The 16,551-nt window shown below is 45.5% G+C and overlaps 1 protein-coding gene across 1 annotated transcript; it reads left to right on the top strand.

Moving 5' to 3' along the window:
• Window positions 1–12,620: 12,620 nt before the first annotated feature.
• Window positions 12,621–16,210, top strand: egr1 (early growth response 1). The gene is made up of 2 exons (XM_079229215.1): window positions 12,621–13,233; window positions 14,086–16,210. Exons 1-2 carry the CDS (start codon window positions 13,023–13,025, stop codon window positions 15,396–15,398), a joined length of 1,524 nt encoding a protein of 507 aa, XP_079085341.1. The 5' UTR covers window positions 12,621–13,022; the 3' UTR covers window positions 15,399–16,210.
• The last annotated feature ends 341 nt before the right edge of the window (window positions 16,211–16,551 follow it).

A 16,551-nucleotide genomic window follows, 5' to 3' on the forward strand; every position in this document is an offset into this window, starting at 1 on the left:
CTGTTTCCACTCCTCACTGAGGACCACAGAACTAAATTTAACACCAATAACAAGATCACAAGCACCCAAAATACTCACTTCCACATACATGGAGGTTTAATTTCACTACTCTGAGCTATTTATACTTAACCATGTTAATATACTTATGTCTAGGCTGAGGCTAAGTTTACTGTGTGACGCAGTCTGCCACAAAGGAAACAGACCAAGCCAATTAGCAAACCTTGGGGTTAGAGAGGAGCTAGTAAAGTCAAGACAGATAGCGGCTAAAGCTTAACTACCCATGATGATCACATGAATGAAGTCTGGTCAGAAAATAGACTGATCGGCACCGGCATGTGACGGCGAGCCATTGCATAGGTTTGACGCAAATGTGATCGTCACCAATCAGCTTATCGGATTAGTCCTTTACTTGAGCTAAAAGTCTGCTCAAGAAAACACAACTTCAGACTCATCTGTTTGTATGAATATCACATCATTACAGAGTTCAGGTCAGTCCTCGTCACCGCCAGTCAAATTTGAGGAACTGAAATTGGTGTCACATGTGGGTGTAAGAACAGAATGTGATCGGCTAATTTAATTACATGTATGGTCCATGATTTTCATAGCACAGAAAAAAGGAAGAGGGACATGTTTTGTTGCTATTAGTAGCCTAAGAATAGTAGTAGGCCCTGAATGGAAAATGCAAAAATGAAAGAGAAGGAGTGGCAAAAGAAATATGTGAAATAAATAATATCCAACAAGCTACAGGGAGAACAAATGTGAAAAAGACCACGAATCATTCTCACTCAGAGGATACATGACTGAAGCTGTGTACATTGTTGAACGCCTTCAGATCAAATCAAGTCTGAATATATCTGTAAAGGACCGGGAGTGTCAATATCAGCCCCTTAATCTGGAGCAGCTCCTCTCCACTCGGCCTTTGTGTCGAGGGTATTGTGAGGCCTCGACTGAACCCACCTCTGTGAGCTGCCAGCGTATGCTCAGTATCAGTGCAGTGGAGATGAGGAGGGTTGAGAAAGAGGCCAGTGGACTTGGACCACAGCCAGGGCCAGAGTGGGTTTAACTCTGGCTAAAGTTACGCACCGCTCACCGTGACTGGCTTCGCTAACTCAGTCTGGCTGGGATCAGAAGCCAATAGCGGGACAATTACCCTGGGCACTGCCGAGTCACATTGGTCAGAGTCTGGTCTGTGTACATGTGGGTGCAAATTCAACCACACACACACAAACAAAGACACACACACACACACACACACACACACACACACACACACACACACACACACACACACACACTCGCTACACATTTGCTGAATGCTACAAATTTGAGAATCTGTTTTCACCGCTTAAACTTTCCCCCCTTTGTTTCCTCTTAAGTTACTTTAAGATAGGAAAATACACTTATTCCACACTGTCTGGTGTAATCATATACATTGTATGTACATTGTATCAGCTTGTTTTAGCTCTTTTTTTAAGCTCAACAGTATTCAAACCCAATTTTCTATCAAATGGAAGATATACATCTTGTATATTGTGCAACATGTTATACACATTTCCCCCAAATTGAGCCAGAGAGACCTTGTATCTTTGCAGACTTTGGGATCTCCACTATATTTAAAAAACGAATCTGGAAAACATCAGTACAATGTTAAAGTCCCTTAGAGGAATGACTCTAACTTCAATGACATACTCAGGCGTGTCATAGACAAGCACATAACCAGAGGCAGCAAAGCACCATTCTCTTTCTTAGTTTTTCTCTTTTTTTTCTCTCTGTTACTTCCTCCCTCCTACTCATTCCCTCTCATTTATTCCCAGCTCTGTGTCTCCATCCCTAACTCGCATCATCCCTGTCCTTCTGCTAATGCGGTTCTATAGATAGGCCGATGTAAGGTAGAAGTGGTGGGACTTTGGGAGGAAGCAGATAAGCTCTTTTTGTTACTTGCAGAAAATAAGACACAGGGCCTTCTATAAATAGGCAGATTTAGTCCACCCTACTACTCAGAGCTCGGCAGGAGATCAGACTTGAGAGTGCAACTTTAAGGCCAGGGTCAGTGTGTTACTATGGCGACACAGCCACGGCAGTGTGAGTGTCAGGGGGTGAGGGTGTACATAAGATCATGTGTGTGTGTGTGTGTGTGTGTGTGTGTGTGTGTGTGTGTGTGTGTGTGTGTGTGTGTGTGTGTGTGTGTGTGTGTGTGTTCTCTGGGTCTCTCCAGCAGCAGCAACAGCAGCAGCAGTCAGTCTCCCAGCCCCTGTTGAGAGAGAGCATGTTGGGTAACGGCAGACTGGAGTTCCCCTGGCCTCGCTCCAGACCTCCTCTCCCACTCTTGCCTCTCTCCCACAGTCCTCCCCTCCTTCTCCCTTCTCTCTCACCCGCTTCCCCTCCCCCCCGCTGGCTTTTTCACCGAGGAAAGATATGGGTTTATGCGTGTGTGCGTGGACATGCTTGGCTATTCCTAACAGCCCGAGCAGCACAACGGCTGGTTTATTTGTCCTGCTCACAGTGGGTCATCTCCTTTGGACATTTTCAGTGTTTTAAACACCGCCCTTCCTCTAAACTGCTGTTGGACCATCTTTCCATTAACCTTTGTTGGCTCAATCTCCCAAATTAAACCATTATGTGAAACGGATCTGGAGTCATTGTCAGCATCTCAACATATCTGCTCTGACTCATTTTCTCTAGTTCCCCTTTCTGAAAATGAGAAATGGAGCCCGCTTTCAAAACAATTTGTGCCTATTTGTGGCTCTGACCAAGCCCAGTCAGAAGCATCATCAACACAATTGCCGTCATCATAGCAACAAATGTTGGGTAATGGATGATGAAACACATCAGCTCAAAGTCTGTATTTGTGTCGGGGGGTGTTAAGGAGACTCTTTTAGAAAATCCCTTCAAAGAGATTTACAGTAACTAACATGATTCAGGTACTGAGAAGGAGGTTACCTTTTTTTTAATCAAAAGTTTAACATGGACATGGACAGACTGAGATGGTTGGTTTTTGCTGTTTTTTCACTCTAAGATGCTGAAGTTTGAATCCTCTAACCGTCAGATCTCAAACATAGAAAAGTCTGAGATGGTGTGATGTCACATATAAGTGTACAAATGTGAAAGATGTCAACAAGGCAGCATAATTACCGAGAGGGACCTGTTTTAGCATGTTTACCTGCACCCACTCCATTCTGTGTTTAGCCTCCATGCCAGAGGAACAAGCTGCCGCACGCTTTTGCCACAAAAGCACACAACAGTAACTCACCCTGCTTTGCACCCAGCGCTGACAAAGCACAGCGTCACAGTTTCCGAAACCTCTCCTTCCACTTTTGCATCACCTTGCATGCAAAAAACTGAAATGTGAGCGTACTGGTGTGAACTGGCAAGTCACCGGATGTTTGACAGAAGATTGAGTTTTATGGCTACATGCAGTTCATTAAAGGATTGTAAAATGTAAACACACATATTCTCTGATTGATTTGCCTTTTCATTTGTTCCAATTATTGCAATGAAGTGAAATTGAATCAACCTGGAACTAGAAGTTACACAAAAAGCAGGAACAAGAGGCAGATATGAGATTTAGCAGGGGAAATGTCTAGCAACTGCTGACATCAGCAGAGTCTAGCCCAAAAATATGTATGATTATAAAGTTTCCAAAAAAAACTTTATACGTGTTTATTCAAGACGGTCATCTGAGGGTAAAGCAGGAGATGAAGACAGTATGTGTGTAGCCCCTCTGATAAAGTAGATAAGTGACTTAAATTGGATCAGTTTATTTGTCTGGCTGGCCTTAAACAAGACCACAGAGTCTGGGGCGTCTGAGCCACAGCCGCTGAATGAGAACGAAACACAAACAGCTTCCTCTTTCCACCCATCAGCTGCTCAGCCGCGCTCCTCGGTCTCTTTTCTTCCTTTCACTCTATCGTTTTCTCCGGATAAGCTCAATGATATCACGGAGCAACGGATGTGAAGTCACTTCCTGTTTGGTTTTCAGTCGCGCTGCCAGCAACTACAGAAGTAGCGGCTTGCTGACAGCTGTGAGTGGAGTTCGAAACATGCAAATAAACGGGGTCAAAGGTTAGAGCTCGCTGATTGTAAGTGTTTATAAGCCCTTACAGCTGCTTTTCAAAGCCACATTAGAGTTTGGTATGTGCCTCACCGTAAGCTTGTTGTCTGAGTGCATTGTTCTTATACAGGTGTCTCCAAATCAACCTCTCCAACAATACAGGTGCGCAAATGTTTTACACTGCACAACAAGCAGGGCTGCATAGCTGGAGGACAACACTCCAATGTACTGTATATATCTCCTGTATTACCTCCTGTAGTATCTATTCTGCAAAAAAGAACAGCAGTTAGAAAACTGCAACTCCTTTCCTCGTCATCTGTCGCTAGTTGAGAGTCTCCTGGTGACAGACAGGCTGTGACACCCAGCCCTGGTAATAGAAGGCAATTATAAGCCCTGGCGAGAGCTGTGGCAATGGGGAAAACTTTTATACAGCCCCCCTCCTGGGGCGCTGACATGCAGACACACTGAAATTAATTGCTACAAAACATCAGGCGAGCTTGACGCACACATGCGCACAGTCGAACTCCTGGAAAGGAGAAGAATGAAACAATACACATCACGCAATGTTGCATTGATGCTCGTGAGGAGGAAGAAGAAGAAGAAGAAAGAAAAGGCAGAAAAGAGAAGCGGCAAAAAAAAAACAAGTAGATCTCTTCCAACAAATCATGATTTCATCTAAAATAAGAAGCCAAAGACAATAGACTCGGGTACCTTGGAGACCAGGAGGACTATTTCTCCATGGCAACTAGTTTGGTGTGTGACAATGCCGCAGTGCGAGAGTTTGAACTGCTAAAGCTGTCTGGGGTTGCAGAGATAGATGGGGAGAGTGAGACCCACGGAGGGCTGTCTGTGTGCTCGTAATGAGAACACACACTGTCACTGCGAGAAAAATGGAAGTTCACGACTTTCCAACTCACGCTATATTCTCTCTTTGACTCTTTAAGTCAATACGGAGAGAAATCCTGTTCCTAACTAAATTATGACACTGAGCATGTTTATGTTTCCAAAAGTGCATATCCAAATATTCTCACGAGTAAACATTTCTCTAGTGTTGCTATGGAGTTGTTCCCCTGTTTGGCCGTTAGAAAAAGCAGCACCATGTGGCCTTCGGAGGAGATTTATTTTAATTGTGTGGTGTATTGCGGCCGAGAGAGTGTCAGGCTATATGCTGGGTGTGTGCCGTCAGCACACTTGTGGATACATGTAATCGCGTCGGCCCTCGGACGTTATCGTGTGTGTGAGTGAGTGTGTGTTTATGTTCTATACGCCACGTGCATACTGTGTTTGAATAGCAAGACAAACACGAATAATGGAGCATGTTGGTGTGTTTCTTTGGAGCAACTTCACCAAATTGGGTGATGAAGATAATTTAAAAGCTTTCCACTTCCTATTTGCTGACTTCCTCATACATACGTTAAAATCCTGGGATTTCACTGAGATTATTGTTTCATAATCTCGACACTGGCTGCTGAAGGGGGCGATTTCTTTCCTCAAAACTTGAGGTAGACTGAAGCTGCTAGAAGTCTTTCACAAACTGTACACTTCTGCAAGTCTCGACACCGTCCTCACCCATTTCTCCTTGTCAGCATCCGCCGACAACCATCAACATGCAATCTCCTTTGTGTGTCTTTATTTTTATTTGCAGTGCGCTTTATAGAAATTCATTACACTGTCTGCCGCCAGCGTAGGCAGAAAAATATTCCCTCAGCTCAGCTGAACTCTCACCCTCCTTTAATGTAAACACTGCTCTTCAGTCACGTTTCTCCCATTAAGGTAAACGCCTGCATTATGTATGGATAGAGTCTCCTTAATCCAGTTGTACCATTAACCTGCACACCCAGTCGTTTCTCAGTCCTCCATGAAGAGAGAGAAAGAAAGACGACCATGACCCCTGTCATTTGTAATAGATAATGTAAATTTAAAGCGTTAGCTCAAATTAGATTAATTATAATTACTTATCACTTAAGATGCTTTCTTGTCTGGCTGGTGCAGAGTTTAGCTTTAAAATCTGTTGTTGAATCTTCAGTCCAACTGACCAGAAGTGACATTTGGCCCCCGAGCCTCAACTCTTTAAAAAAACATTGTCCCATAAGCCAAATGCTTCTGACAGTTATTCATTTATTCATTCCTTCTTCCTCCCATTCTTAGCTTTTTTCCCCCTTTTTTCTTGGAAGCATGTAAAGGGTGTTGCCATTACTGTTGTTTGTCTGTCTGCCTCGTCAGCCGTCATCTCTGTTGACGTATGGCACTCGGAGTTAAATGATTATTGTACGATTGTAAAGGGTTGCGGGGCTTTCTGATGGAGACCTGTCTCCTCAGCCCTGTAGGCTATCCCACGTCTGCAGTCTCCAGCTGGGGTAGAGGGGAGGGTGGGGGAGAGAAGGGGGGGATGGGTTGGAGGGAGAGGGGCTTACCTGAATCAACCTGTCGTACCTGCCCTGAGGCCCACCTGTCAACAACCCAGCGACAGTCACTTTCTCTTTCACTCTCTGTCACTTTCTGGCTCTATCTTTCCATCACTTCCTCTGCCTCTGTATCTCTCCTTACCCATTTATCTCTCTGCCTCTCACCCTCTCTACTCTTTCACTTTACCTTCTTTCCGACACTACAAAACAAATAACTCTCACCTGAGCAGATGTACCTCTCAGCGCCTGTCATTTTCACTTCACAGCAAGTTATTGGGAAAAGCTTTGGCCACTGGACCCAAGGAGACTATTTGTCTTGGCAAGTTCTGATCTGACTCAAAACTCAAATAAACTCTGGAGAACAACTTAAAGGTTTGTGTGTGAATGTGTATGTGTGTATGCCTTGCCTGTTTGTATAACACCAGGTTTAGACAGGTCATCCTTCGAGAGACAGGGTGATTTCAGGGTAGGTTTACCAAATTTTCAGTAGCTCAGGCTTTGTGTTCATAGCGCTTGGTTCAGAGAGGAAAGTCTTAAAAACAAACTAGCTGCCCTTTCTTGCCATTCTCTGAAAGCACGTCAAGGGCCAAGGACTGAGCGAGGGTGATGCTGTGACTGTCTGATGCAATAATAAACCCACGATGCATGAAGCCGCTCTTCCACATAAACAGATGTGGACTGGCAGAGAGCCACGTGACTGTGGACTAAAGCTACATTTTAATTCCCAACAAAAATCTGAAGACTGTAGTAGAATAAAAACAGGTCTGTGAGTTTGGGTGTTTTCTGTCTGCTCTGAGTTCGTATGCACATGAGTCACACCCAAACGTGTTCGCTAAAGACAACAAACCAGTTGCTGCTCAGTCTGGACGCTGAGGCCACAACTTTCTGCCTCCCTCGCTCCCTGTTTCGTGCCGTCTGACTCTCTGTCTCTCTGTCCACATGAAGACGTCAGCAGTGGAGAGCAGTTGGTTTTTGTCAGCTCAGTCAATCCGTCAATAAAGAGCCATGTCACGGTGCAACAAGGTGCAACATCCAGGCAGCTTTGAAGAAAACTAAAATCAATCTGGTTGAGGCCGTGCCTAATTTTCTCCTCCACAAGGTGATCGACAGCTGATTACATAAGTAAAAATACTAAAGATGCAATGTAAAAGTATTGCTTTACAAGTAAAAGTCTTGCATTGAAAATCCTTCTTATGCAAAAGTTCAAAATTCTTATCAGTTTTTAAGGGTATAAGTACTGCGTATGCCTCTTAAATTAGATTATTAGATTAAAATACAACACTTTAGTCCTGTAGATGGTAGAAGTGGTGTTAGTTTTAACTACTTTATTTACTATTTTCGCTGAGTGGTTCCTGACATAGGGGTCAGACCCCTCAAACGTGTCACAAGATAAATCTGAGGGGTCGTGGGATGATTAATGGGGCAAGATAGACAAAAACCAAGTTCTGTTACATTAATCATTTTCATCTTAAATCTTCATCTGAAAATGAAGGAGTAACTGCAGCTGTGAGATAAAAGTAGTAAAATAAAATGTATAATAATTCCCTCACTCGCATGGAGTAGAGAAGCATATATTGGCATAAAATGGAAATACTTTAAAATGGGTGACTTTCAGCTATTTACGGGTGACTTTCAGCTATTTATCTTGGTGGGTAAAATAAATAAATAAACTCAAAAATAAATAAACACTGAAGATGCACACCTACAATCATCACTTCTATCAACATGTTTGGGTCTTGCCACCCATGGATGATGGTATACAAGGCTCAGACAAATACAGAAACCTGGCAACCTTTAAATGTTACCCGTTGCTGGCTACATGGTGTGGGGAAGCCCCGTCTTTCAGCGCGCTACCGGTGACTCATCAGGAGCTTAAAGGTCAGAGGTCAGATCTTTTGTCACAGGCATCAAACAAACAGGCCAGGGGCCCAGTGAGTCACACATCCTTGGGGACGCAGAGGGGAGGGGGGCTTTGTGCTGTGTTCGGTAATTGTCTCTCTGTCACCTACCACCTTCAGGAGGCGACAACAGGCAGATAAGCAGATAGAGCGACTGTTCGATGCCGGGCCCTGTTTCTGTGTGATACGCTAACACCTATAGCCTCGGGGGTAATATGACAGGGGAGGACGCCTGCAGAGACTGTGAAATGCGAGCCGATTGTTTTTCAAACGTCGTCAACGGGGCCTTAAGCTTTAGTAGGTCAGCTCCCACAGTAAAAGAGCTTGTGATCTTACCCACATAATCATAGCTCCGCCGCTAACACAAGGCCAGCATTCCACAGCAGCATTCCTGGACTCCTCTGAACGGAGAAGAAAACTGTCTGGCTGCTTCAGCTCAGCAACAGGTGGTGTGCTGTAATCGTATGCATTGTATTGTAATGGGCTGTCTTAGATTTCAATAAGTGAGCCAAAGTTTACGATGAGTGCTGAGTCGACATGTCAAGTATTTAAACAGGCAGACAGTAATGGATGTCTTCATCGACGATGGTTTCCAGAATCCCATTAGATCCATTTAGATTTTCATGTATGTCAATTAGTCCGAAGATTTTCACCGACCCCTTTGCACGATGTCGTACTGCCGACAGATTTTTATGCCTCTAACGGCAGTTTGTCTTTTCTCTGGCGCATCTCACTCTGCGTGTAAAAGGTCAGGCTGCACATTCCTGCTGGCGTCACTTAAAACGCTAGGAGAAAGATGACATTTATCAAATAACCTCCTATCTGTTCTCTGCTCCTCTTCCCATCACTCTCAGGCTATGGGCTAATATTCAGCATGTCACTCTGCCCAAGACGATCAGGCCTCCGCTCTCTCCTATTTAATTATCAACTCTCCCTCTGTGTTCTCGGCCTCAACATTTCAATTTTTATCATCTTGAAATCACTCTCTCCCCAACCCGCTCAGCAAAATATAAGAAAGCTCCAAAATAACCAGGCCCTCTCTCCTTCTCTCTCTCTCTCTCTCTGTCATCACATTATCCGCTCCTCCCCACCCCCTCTCGCTACATTATGCAACATGCAAGGTTTGCTGTCATCGTCCACTCTCTAATCTCGGTCCCGCCCATCATAGGAGCACACATGGCTAAACACACCTGTAAGCTAATGGGGAGGGATTGCACCACTTGTCGGTGTGGGCGGCGGAGGAGCAGGCGTGTCTGTCTTTCTGTCTGTCTGTCCTGTCTCCCTGACTGACTGCCTGGCATTGGCTGCTGACAAATGCCAGCACAAAGCTTGGTATTTGCTCCCACGTACAGTATGTAGGTGTGAGGATTCTCTCTCGGTCTGTCTATTTTCTATTTTTCTATCGCCCTCACCCTTCCTTCCCACCTTCTCCATCTCTTTTTCTCAACCTCCATCTTCTCAATATCTATACATCTCTATTTTCTCTCTCTCTCCCCCCCTTTCTTTTATGTTCCAATTCCTTTCCCCTCGTCCACCTCCTCTCTCTTTTTTTGGCTTCCCCTAGCTACTTCCGCATCTTTTCTCCGTGGCAAAATGAGGCATGATTGAATATCCACCAGCGCTTGTGTTGGGTGTGTGAACAGAGGCGTGGTGGTTGCGTAGGTGAAGGGAGAACCTCTCTTTCTCGCCGGCTGGCAGAGCGTTGGAGTTTTATCAGGCGAGGACTCCTCTGGCTGGTTCGTGTGGGCAGCAACGGGGAACACACTGTGGAGAATGAACCGGCTGACTCAAACACACACACACACACACACACACACACACACACACACACACACACACACACACACACACACACACACACACACACACACACACACACACACACTAATTCTCCTTCCCCTGCCCTTACAGCATCTGCTTCCACCCCCTCTATGCATCAGAGTGAAGGGAGGCCCAAACAGCCACTGTGAAGTGTTTATCATCTTTATTACTTTATTACTTTTCCGACAGTTTTCCCTAACCTGATTTTATTACATTGTCATCAGATGATGAGTTTCTCATCTGCTCTCTCTGCTCTTTCTTTTTTGCTTTGCCACAAATGTATCAACCTTGGTATAACTGATGCATTAAAAGCAGCGGTAGCTGCAGACAAAAGTTTAGATTTGGCATCACCACCGTTGAGTCTCTTGGTGAAACTCACCATCATCATGTCCAGAGCTGCTGGTCTTCATTTCACCTGTCTGGAGACACACTTACATCTCTCTTTGCTGAAAAACAAAGCGTAAACTCAAGTTTTGGAGCAAGTGCATGGGGAGCACCATTTTCCTTCTAAAATACAACAGTGCTTCACAGTGTCACATTCCTTCAAAAGTGATTTGATTTTAGTGTTTATATGTATCTCACTGTATGAATAAACAACATTACACATTCTCCAGCTGCGCCCTCTACTTCAGGCTTATTTGGATTTTGTGAAGGAGCCTCTGCTCCACATCATCCATAATAAATGACAGAATTTTGCTATCAGTCTAATGGGGGTAAACAGAGCGATTTGCCAGAGGCTGAATGTGAAACGCCTGGGAGAGAATGCAATCCAGTAAAGACCAAAAACCTTCAGTGGTGTGTGTACCTGAATCATCTTTTGTTTATCCATCCATCCATCCCGTCCAGTGAAACGGTATTCTTCCCCGGATGAGCCTGGTTGAGATTATTGTGACACCAGCACCTGTAGATCAAGGGCAGTTAAGGACAATGCAATCACTTTTTTTTTTTACGAAATCAAATGATATTTGAAGAACGGAGAGTCTCACCTGCGCGGCTGCACTTCCCTCCCCAACGCACCAGTGGCATTTCTCTCTCTCTCTCTCTCTCTCTCTCTCTCTCTCTCTCCGGCCACTTCAAAAGTGTCTCCGGCCCGCGTTGTTTCCCAATGAGGTTGCTCGCATATAGATCCAGTCAGCAGCAAAGGGAAACACATTGATTTCCCGTCAGCATCCACCGAGGAGTGCTGGCGCGCCATCCGAAGCGGGAGCAGCCTTCGGGGGGACATCGGTACCCCGCAGGCGCGCTGCCCTGGCAGCTGCGCGCAGCGTTGTTAATTCGGCCCATTAGGCCGCTGAGTGGCAGAGAGATTCCCCGAATATTGAGCCGGGGACACCCCTCAATTAGACAGATCGGCCCGCACCTCGTCAGCATCCGCGGCGATCTGTTCCCATTAATCAATGACACAGCCGAGAGAGGTGGAAAGTTAATTTAGATGAAGTTTGCAATACCAGCAGGAGAGTTTGCACAGCCTTGTATTTTTTTTTTAAAGCTCACAGACTTATAAATACATTCGCTTATCAAATGACAAAGTCAATTTTAAATGTCGGTTAATTATTCACAATCAATAAGCCGAGTCCTATATGCACTACAATGCAGCTTCCAACCATAACATCGAGTGATAATACGTTCCAGCCTAAACAAATAAACCGTGAATCGCTTTCTTGTGTGTATCATAACATCATTGTTGCGTTTACGCGTTTCGTTTTTATTTAGCGCACAAGCACGCCGCCTTCAACTTTCAAACATCAACCAAATCAACGTAGTCTAACAGTTCCTCTGCTGCATGAACGTCTTCCTTATTTAAGTCATAAAGCCGAAGCTGTGCTTAAAAACAGCCGAGCTGGATTCTGCTGCTGACATTAGTTATTATGAGCGCTGGACATGATTTGCACTCCAGCCTCTCATTCACTGCCAAGCAGCGATCAGCGCAGCCTGTCTCAGGAAGTTCCAAATAAGGACAGGGAAATGGAAACCCACCGGAATAGGTCCTTATGTAGTCACGACCTTATAAGGCACGGCGGAGCCGGGCTTTCCGGCTGCAGCGCAGCCTGCTGCACAGATGGGAAATCCAAATCAAATCTATGGGGCGACGGGGAGAGGGCAAGAATTATGCTGCTGTCTCGCGGAGCTGTTCAACTATGAAGATACATTGATTCTGGCCAAAGGAAGAGCGGCGTTGTCTTCGCAATTTACTGCGAGAGCTTAATATAAAGTCTCTCCTCTCTGCTTTCCCCCAGGCCAGCGTCATGTGGCCTCAGTTGCAGTGCCTAAATATGGGCTTCCTCCACTCCAAATATGGACATCTACGTCACAGCAAGAAGGTATATAACGAGCGGGGAAACCTCTCAGCTCAGAGAGAGCCCTGAGAGCCCACACGAGCAACTGTTAGAGCAGAGATAGATAGACACACACATAGAACTCCCTTACTGCGAAATATCACAATAAAAGTGCAAAGTCAATTCAAAATAACATCCATCCAAGAGGGTCAAAACCTAACTGGATAAATCATTTAATAATTCGATTAAAAATCCAGATTGATCTGTTGAATAATTTCGATGGATGTTAGGGAATGAGTATAAAGGACACTTTTGATTTTTTCTGAAAAGACAAGTGCGTGGATCTTAACTCATCTCTGAGAGAAAAAGGAAAACAACTGGACAACTGGAGAACAAGAGTCACGGAGCGAGACAGAAAACAACATCTTCTTCGACATCAGCAGAAGTGTGCAGCGCTCCCTGAGCTGGGCAAAGTGATTACCTCCACCTGCGAGGCATCGCTCTGCCAGTGTGCTTCCAGCCTCCCTGAACTTATCAGCAGCCTCCAGCGCAGCTCCAGCACCAGCAGAGGATGGCTGCAGCCAAGACCGAGATGATCCTCCCAGCCCTGCATATCTCAGAGCCTCTGAGCTTCCCTCACTCCCCCATGGATAACTACCCAAAGCTGGAGGAGGTGATGATGCTCAGCTCTGCAGGGACTCCCTTCCTCACTGCCTCTGCACCCGAAGGTGCAGGCTTTGGCTCCGGGGAGCCAGGAGACCAGTACGACCACCTTGCTGGAGGTAAGATCTGGAGATTTGTCTCTTTTGCCTCTGGTTCTCTGCTGCATGTAAAAATGAATTGAAGATTACAGCACATCTGCTGAGCTACACTAAACCAGTAAAGATAAATAAACAGCTGCATGACTTTAAATATTATTTATGTTGTGCTGTATATTATTAATTCACATCATATTACTACAGCTGACATAATATTTTTACTGACAAGTTTATATTAATTTGTTTCATGAGAACTTGTGATGAGAAATGTTATAAATTTGGAAATTTTAGCTGACCGAACAATACATGAATACAATAAAAATTCACAAATGAACAGAGACAGGGAAATTACAAATACACCTGACTTAATATACATGTATTGATATCTCTAAATCCATGTCGACTCTTGGAGGACTCAAACACTCCTTAGTCACCGCATGCCTCTAGACACTCCTACAGCTCAATTCAAATTGCATTCCTAAAACCAGCTGAACTGCAGTTTCGGTAATCAATTGCCTCGGGCTCTGTGATGGGCTTCAAGAATGTGTGTGTGTGTGTGTGTGTGTGTGTGTGTGTGTGTGTGTGTGTGTGTGTGTGCAAGACAGGAAGACAGAAAGAATGAAAGAAATAGAGTGTGAGCATGAGGGAAATAATGCGAGCACAGAAAGCTTGCACAGCAGCTCATGTTGAGGTTTGAAAGAGTCAGTTTTAGAGTTTAGCGGGAAATAGTTTAGTTGTAGGGGGATTCTCTGTGTGGGCACCTGACAGAAGAGAGGGGCGACATACTGTCCCCCGCTCTGGCAGGAGTCACCCTCTCCCTCCCTCTGGATATTGGCAGTTTGATTAATGTCTCGTCTTTCTCTGTGCTCCCTGCAGATACGTTACCTGATATCCCCTTCAACTGTGACAAGTCAGTGGGAGAGCAGACCTACTCCACCCAGAGGCTGCCCCCCATCTCTTACACAGGACGCTTCACCCTGGAGCCCGCCACCACCTGCAGCAACAGCCTCTGGGCGGAGCCCATCCTGGGCCTGTTCACTGGTCTGATGGGCAATATTGCCCCCAGCTCTTCCTCTGCTGCCTCACAGACCACCTCGTCCTCCTCTTTATCAATCCCGTCCTCCACTTCTTCCTCTTCTACCTCCTCCTCATCTCAGAGCCTCAGTTCCTCCATTCACCACAGCGAGCCCAACCCCATCTACTCAGCCGCCCCAACCTACTCCAGCCCCAACTCTGACATCTTCCCGGACCAGGGCCAGGTTTTTTCCAGCTCGGCTGGAGGAGTGCAGTACCCTCCTCCGGCATACCCCAATGGGAAGACCTGCAACACTAACTTCCCTGTAACCATGATTCCTGACTACCTCTTCCCTCAGCAGCAGGGAGAGATTTGCCTGGTGCCCCCTGACCAAAAGCCCTTCCAGAGTCAGTCAAGCCAGCCGTCCCTCACTCCTCTGTCCACCATCAAGGCCTTTGCCACCCAGACTGGTTCCCAGGACTTAAAGAGTGTCTACCAGTCTCAGCTGATTAAGCCTAGCCGCATGCGCAAGTACCCCACCCGGCCGAGCAAGACACCTCCTCATGAGAGGCCCTACGCTTGCCCCGTGGAGACCTGCGATCGCCGCTTCTCCCGTTCCGACGAGCTGACTCGTCACATCCGTATCCACACAGGCCAGAAGCCCTTCCAGTGCCGCATCTGTATGCGCAACTTCAGCCGCAGCGACCACCTGACAACACACATCCGCACTCACACCGGGGAGAAGCCCTTCGCCTGCGAGATCTGCGGACGCAAGTTTGCCCGCAGTGACGAGAGGAAGAGGCACACGAAGATCCACCTGCGGCAGAAGGACAAGAAAGCAGAGAAGGCAGGAGCAGTGGTGGTGACAGCAGCGCCGCTATCAGCCGCTTCGCCTGCCTCCAGCTACCCTTCTCCCATCACCTCCTACCCCTCTCCAGTGTCCTCCTACCCCTCTCCCGTCACCTCCTGCTACTCCTCTCCAGTCCACACTTCCTATCCATCTCCTTCCCTCGCCACCACCTACCCATCAGTGTCCATGTCCAGCACCTTTCAGTCCCAGCTCGCCTCTTCCTTCACCTCCTCAGTTGCTTCCCACATCTACAGCTCCCCCGTCCCCACCCCGCTATCAGACATGCAGACCACTCTCTCCCCAAGGACAATTGAGATCTGCTAAGAAAGAGAAAAACTTTTTATAGTCTCTCCGCTGCACTCCTTCCTTAAGGTTCTTTGAGGGGAAAGAAATCAGCATCAAAAGACTTTGTTTTCTCCTCCAAAAAGCACTTTTTTTTGTCTGCTCGCTGTGCAGTGATAGGTGAATCTTAAGATTTACCTGAAAGAGAGAAAAAGACACACGTCAAGGACTGGGCAAAGACAATAGAAGATGAAAAGGGATTTCTTTCTGTCTCTCTAAAACAAATGCAGCTCTTCAAATGCGTAAGGGAACAGATAGAGCGTAGAAACCAGCACTAGCGGTTCTCTACTATTAGGTACACAGAAACCAAGAGACAAACAGATTGCCAGCGGTTGTGGTTCTGAGGCGCGTTTGCCCTTGAAGGCACTCCATACAGTAGGCTACAAAAGACATTGAATGATATACATAAGCTACCATATATGTATATTGTACATGTGCCATGTTTTGTTTTTATCATTATTTGGTACCATTGATGTGAAAAATTATTTGCATATTTGCATTGTATTATTTGAAGTGAGCAGGGCCATATTTTCTACATACTTTCTCTATTATGTAGTGATGATGCTGTGATACGTTTTGACATTGTTTGAAAAAAAGCACTTAAGTATTCAAGCATGAGTAAGAGTGATGTTAGTTTCTGTTTGTAAATATCATCCACTGGTACGATGTCTTTCTCTCTTTCTCACATGTGACATATCGCTCGGTTATATGGAAAAATAGAGAAAAGAAAAAAAAACATTGATAAAAAAAAAAAACTAAACAAGAAAAACGCTCCCGTTATTTGGTGCCTTTTTGTGAAGCCTTGCTGATGTTGTGACTCGGCCGTGTGCGAGAGAGGATGCACTGCATCTCGCCTTAAGGGTTGAGGGAATATTTTTGTTACAGAATGTAAGTCATACTCAGAGGGAGGAAAAGGGACGAGCGACGAGGGCACCGCTTCATTTCATTAGAATGTAAGCAAAAAAGGAGAAAAACTATAAAGTATATTTTTGTAAAACTTACGTGTAAATATCCACATCTTCAAGAGCTGGAATGTTGAAGTTACCTACTGAGTAGGCTTGGGATTCTTTGTATGTTATATACATGCAGTTCATTATTTTGTGGTTATCTTAATTTTGTATTTGTGTTTGTTAAA

This window comes from Taurulus bubalis, assembly GCF_910589615.1.
Source record: "Taurulus bubalis genome assembly, chromosome: 13".
Classification (NCBI taxonomy): Eukaryota; Metazoa; Chordata; class Actinopteri; order Perciformes; family Cottidae; genus Taurulus; species Taurulus bubalis.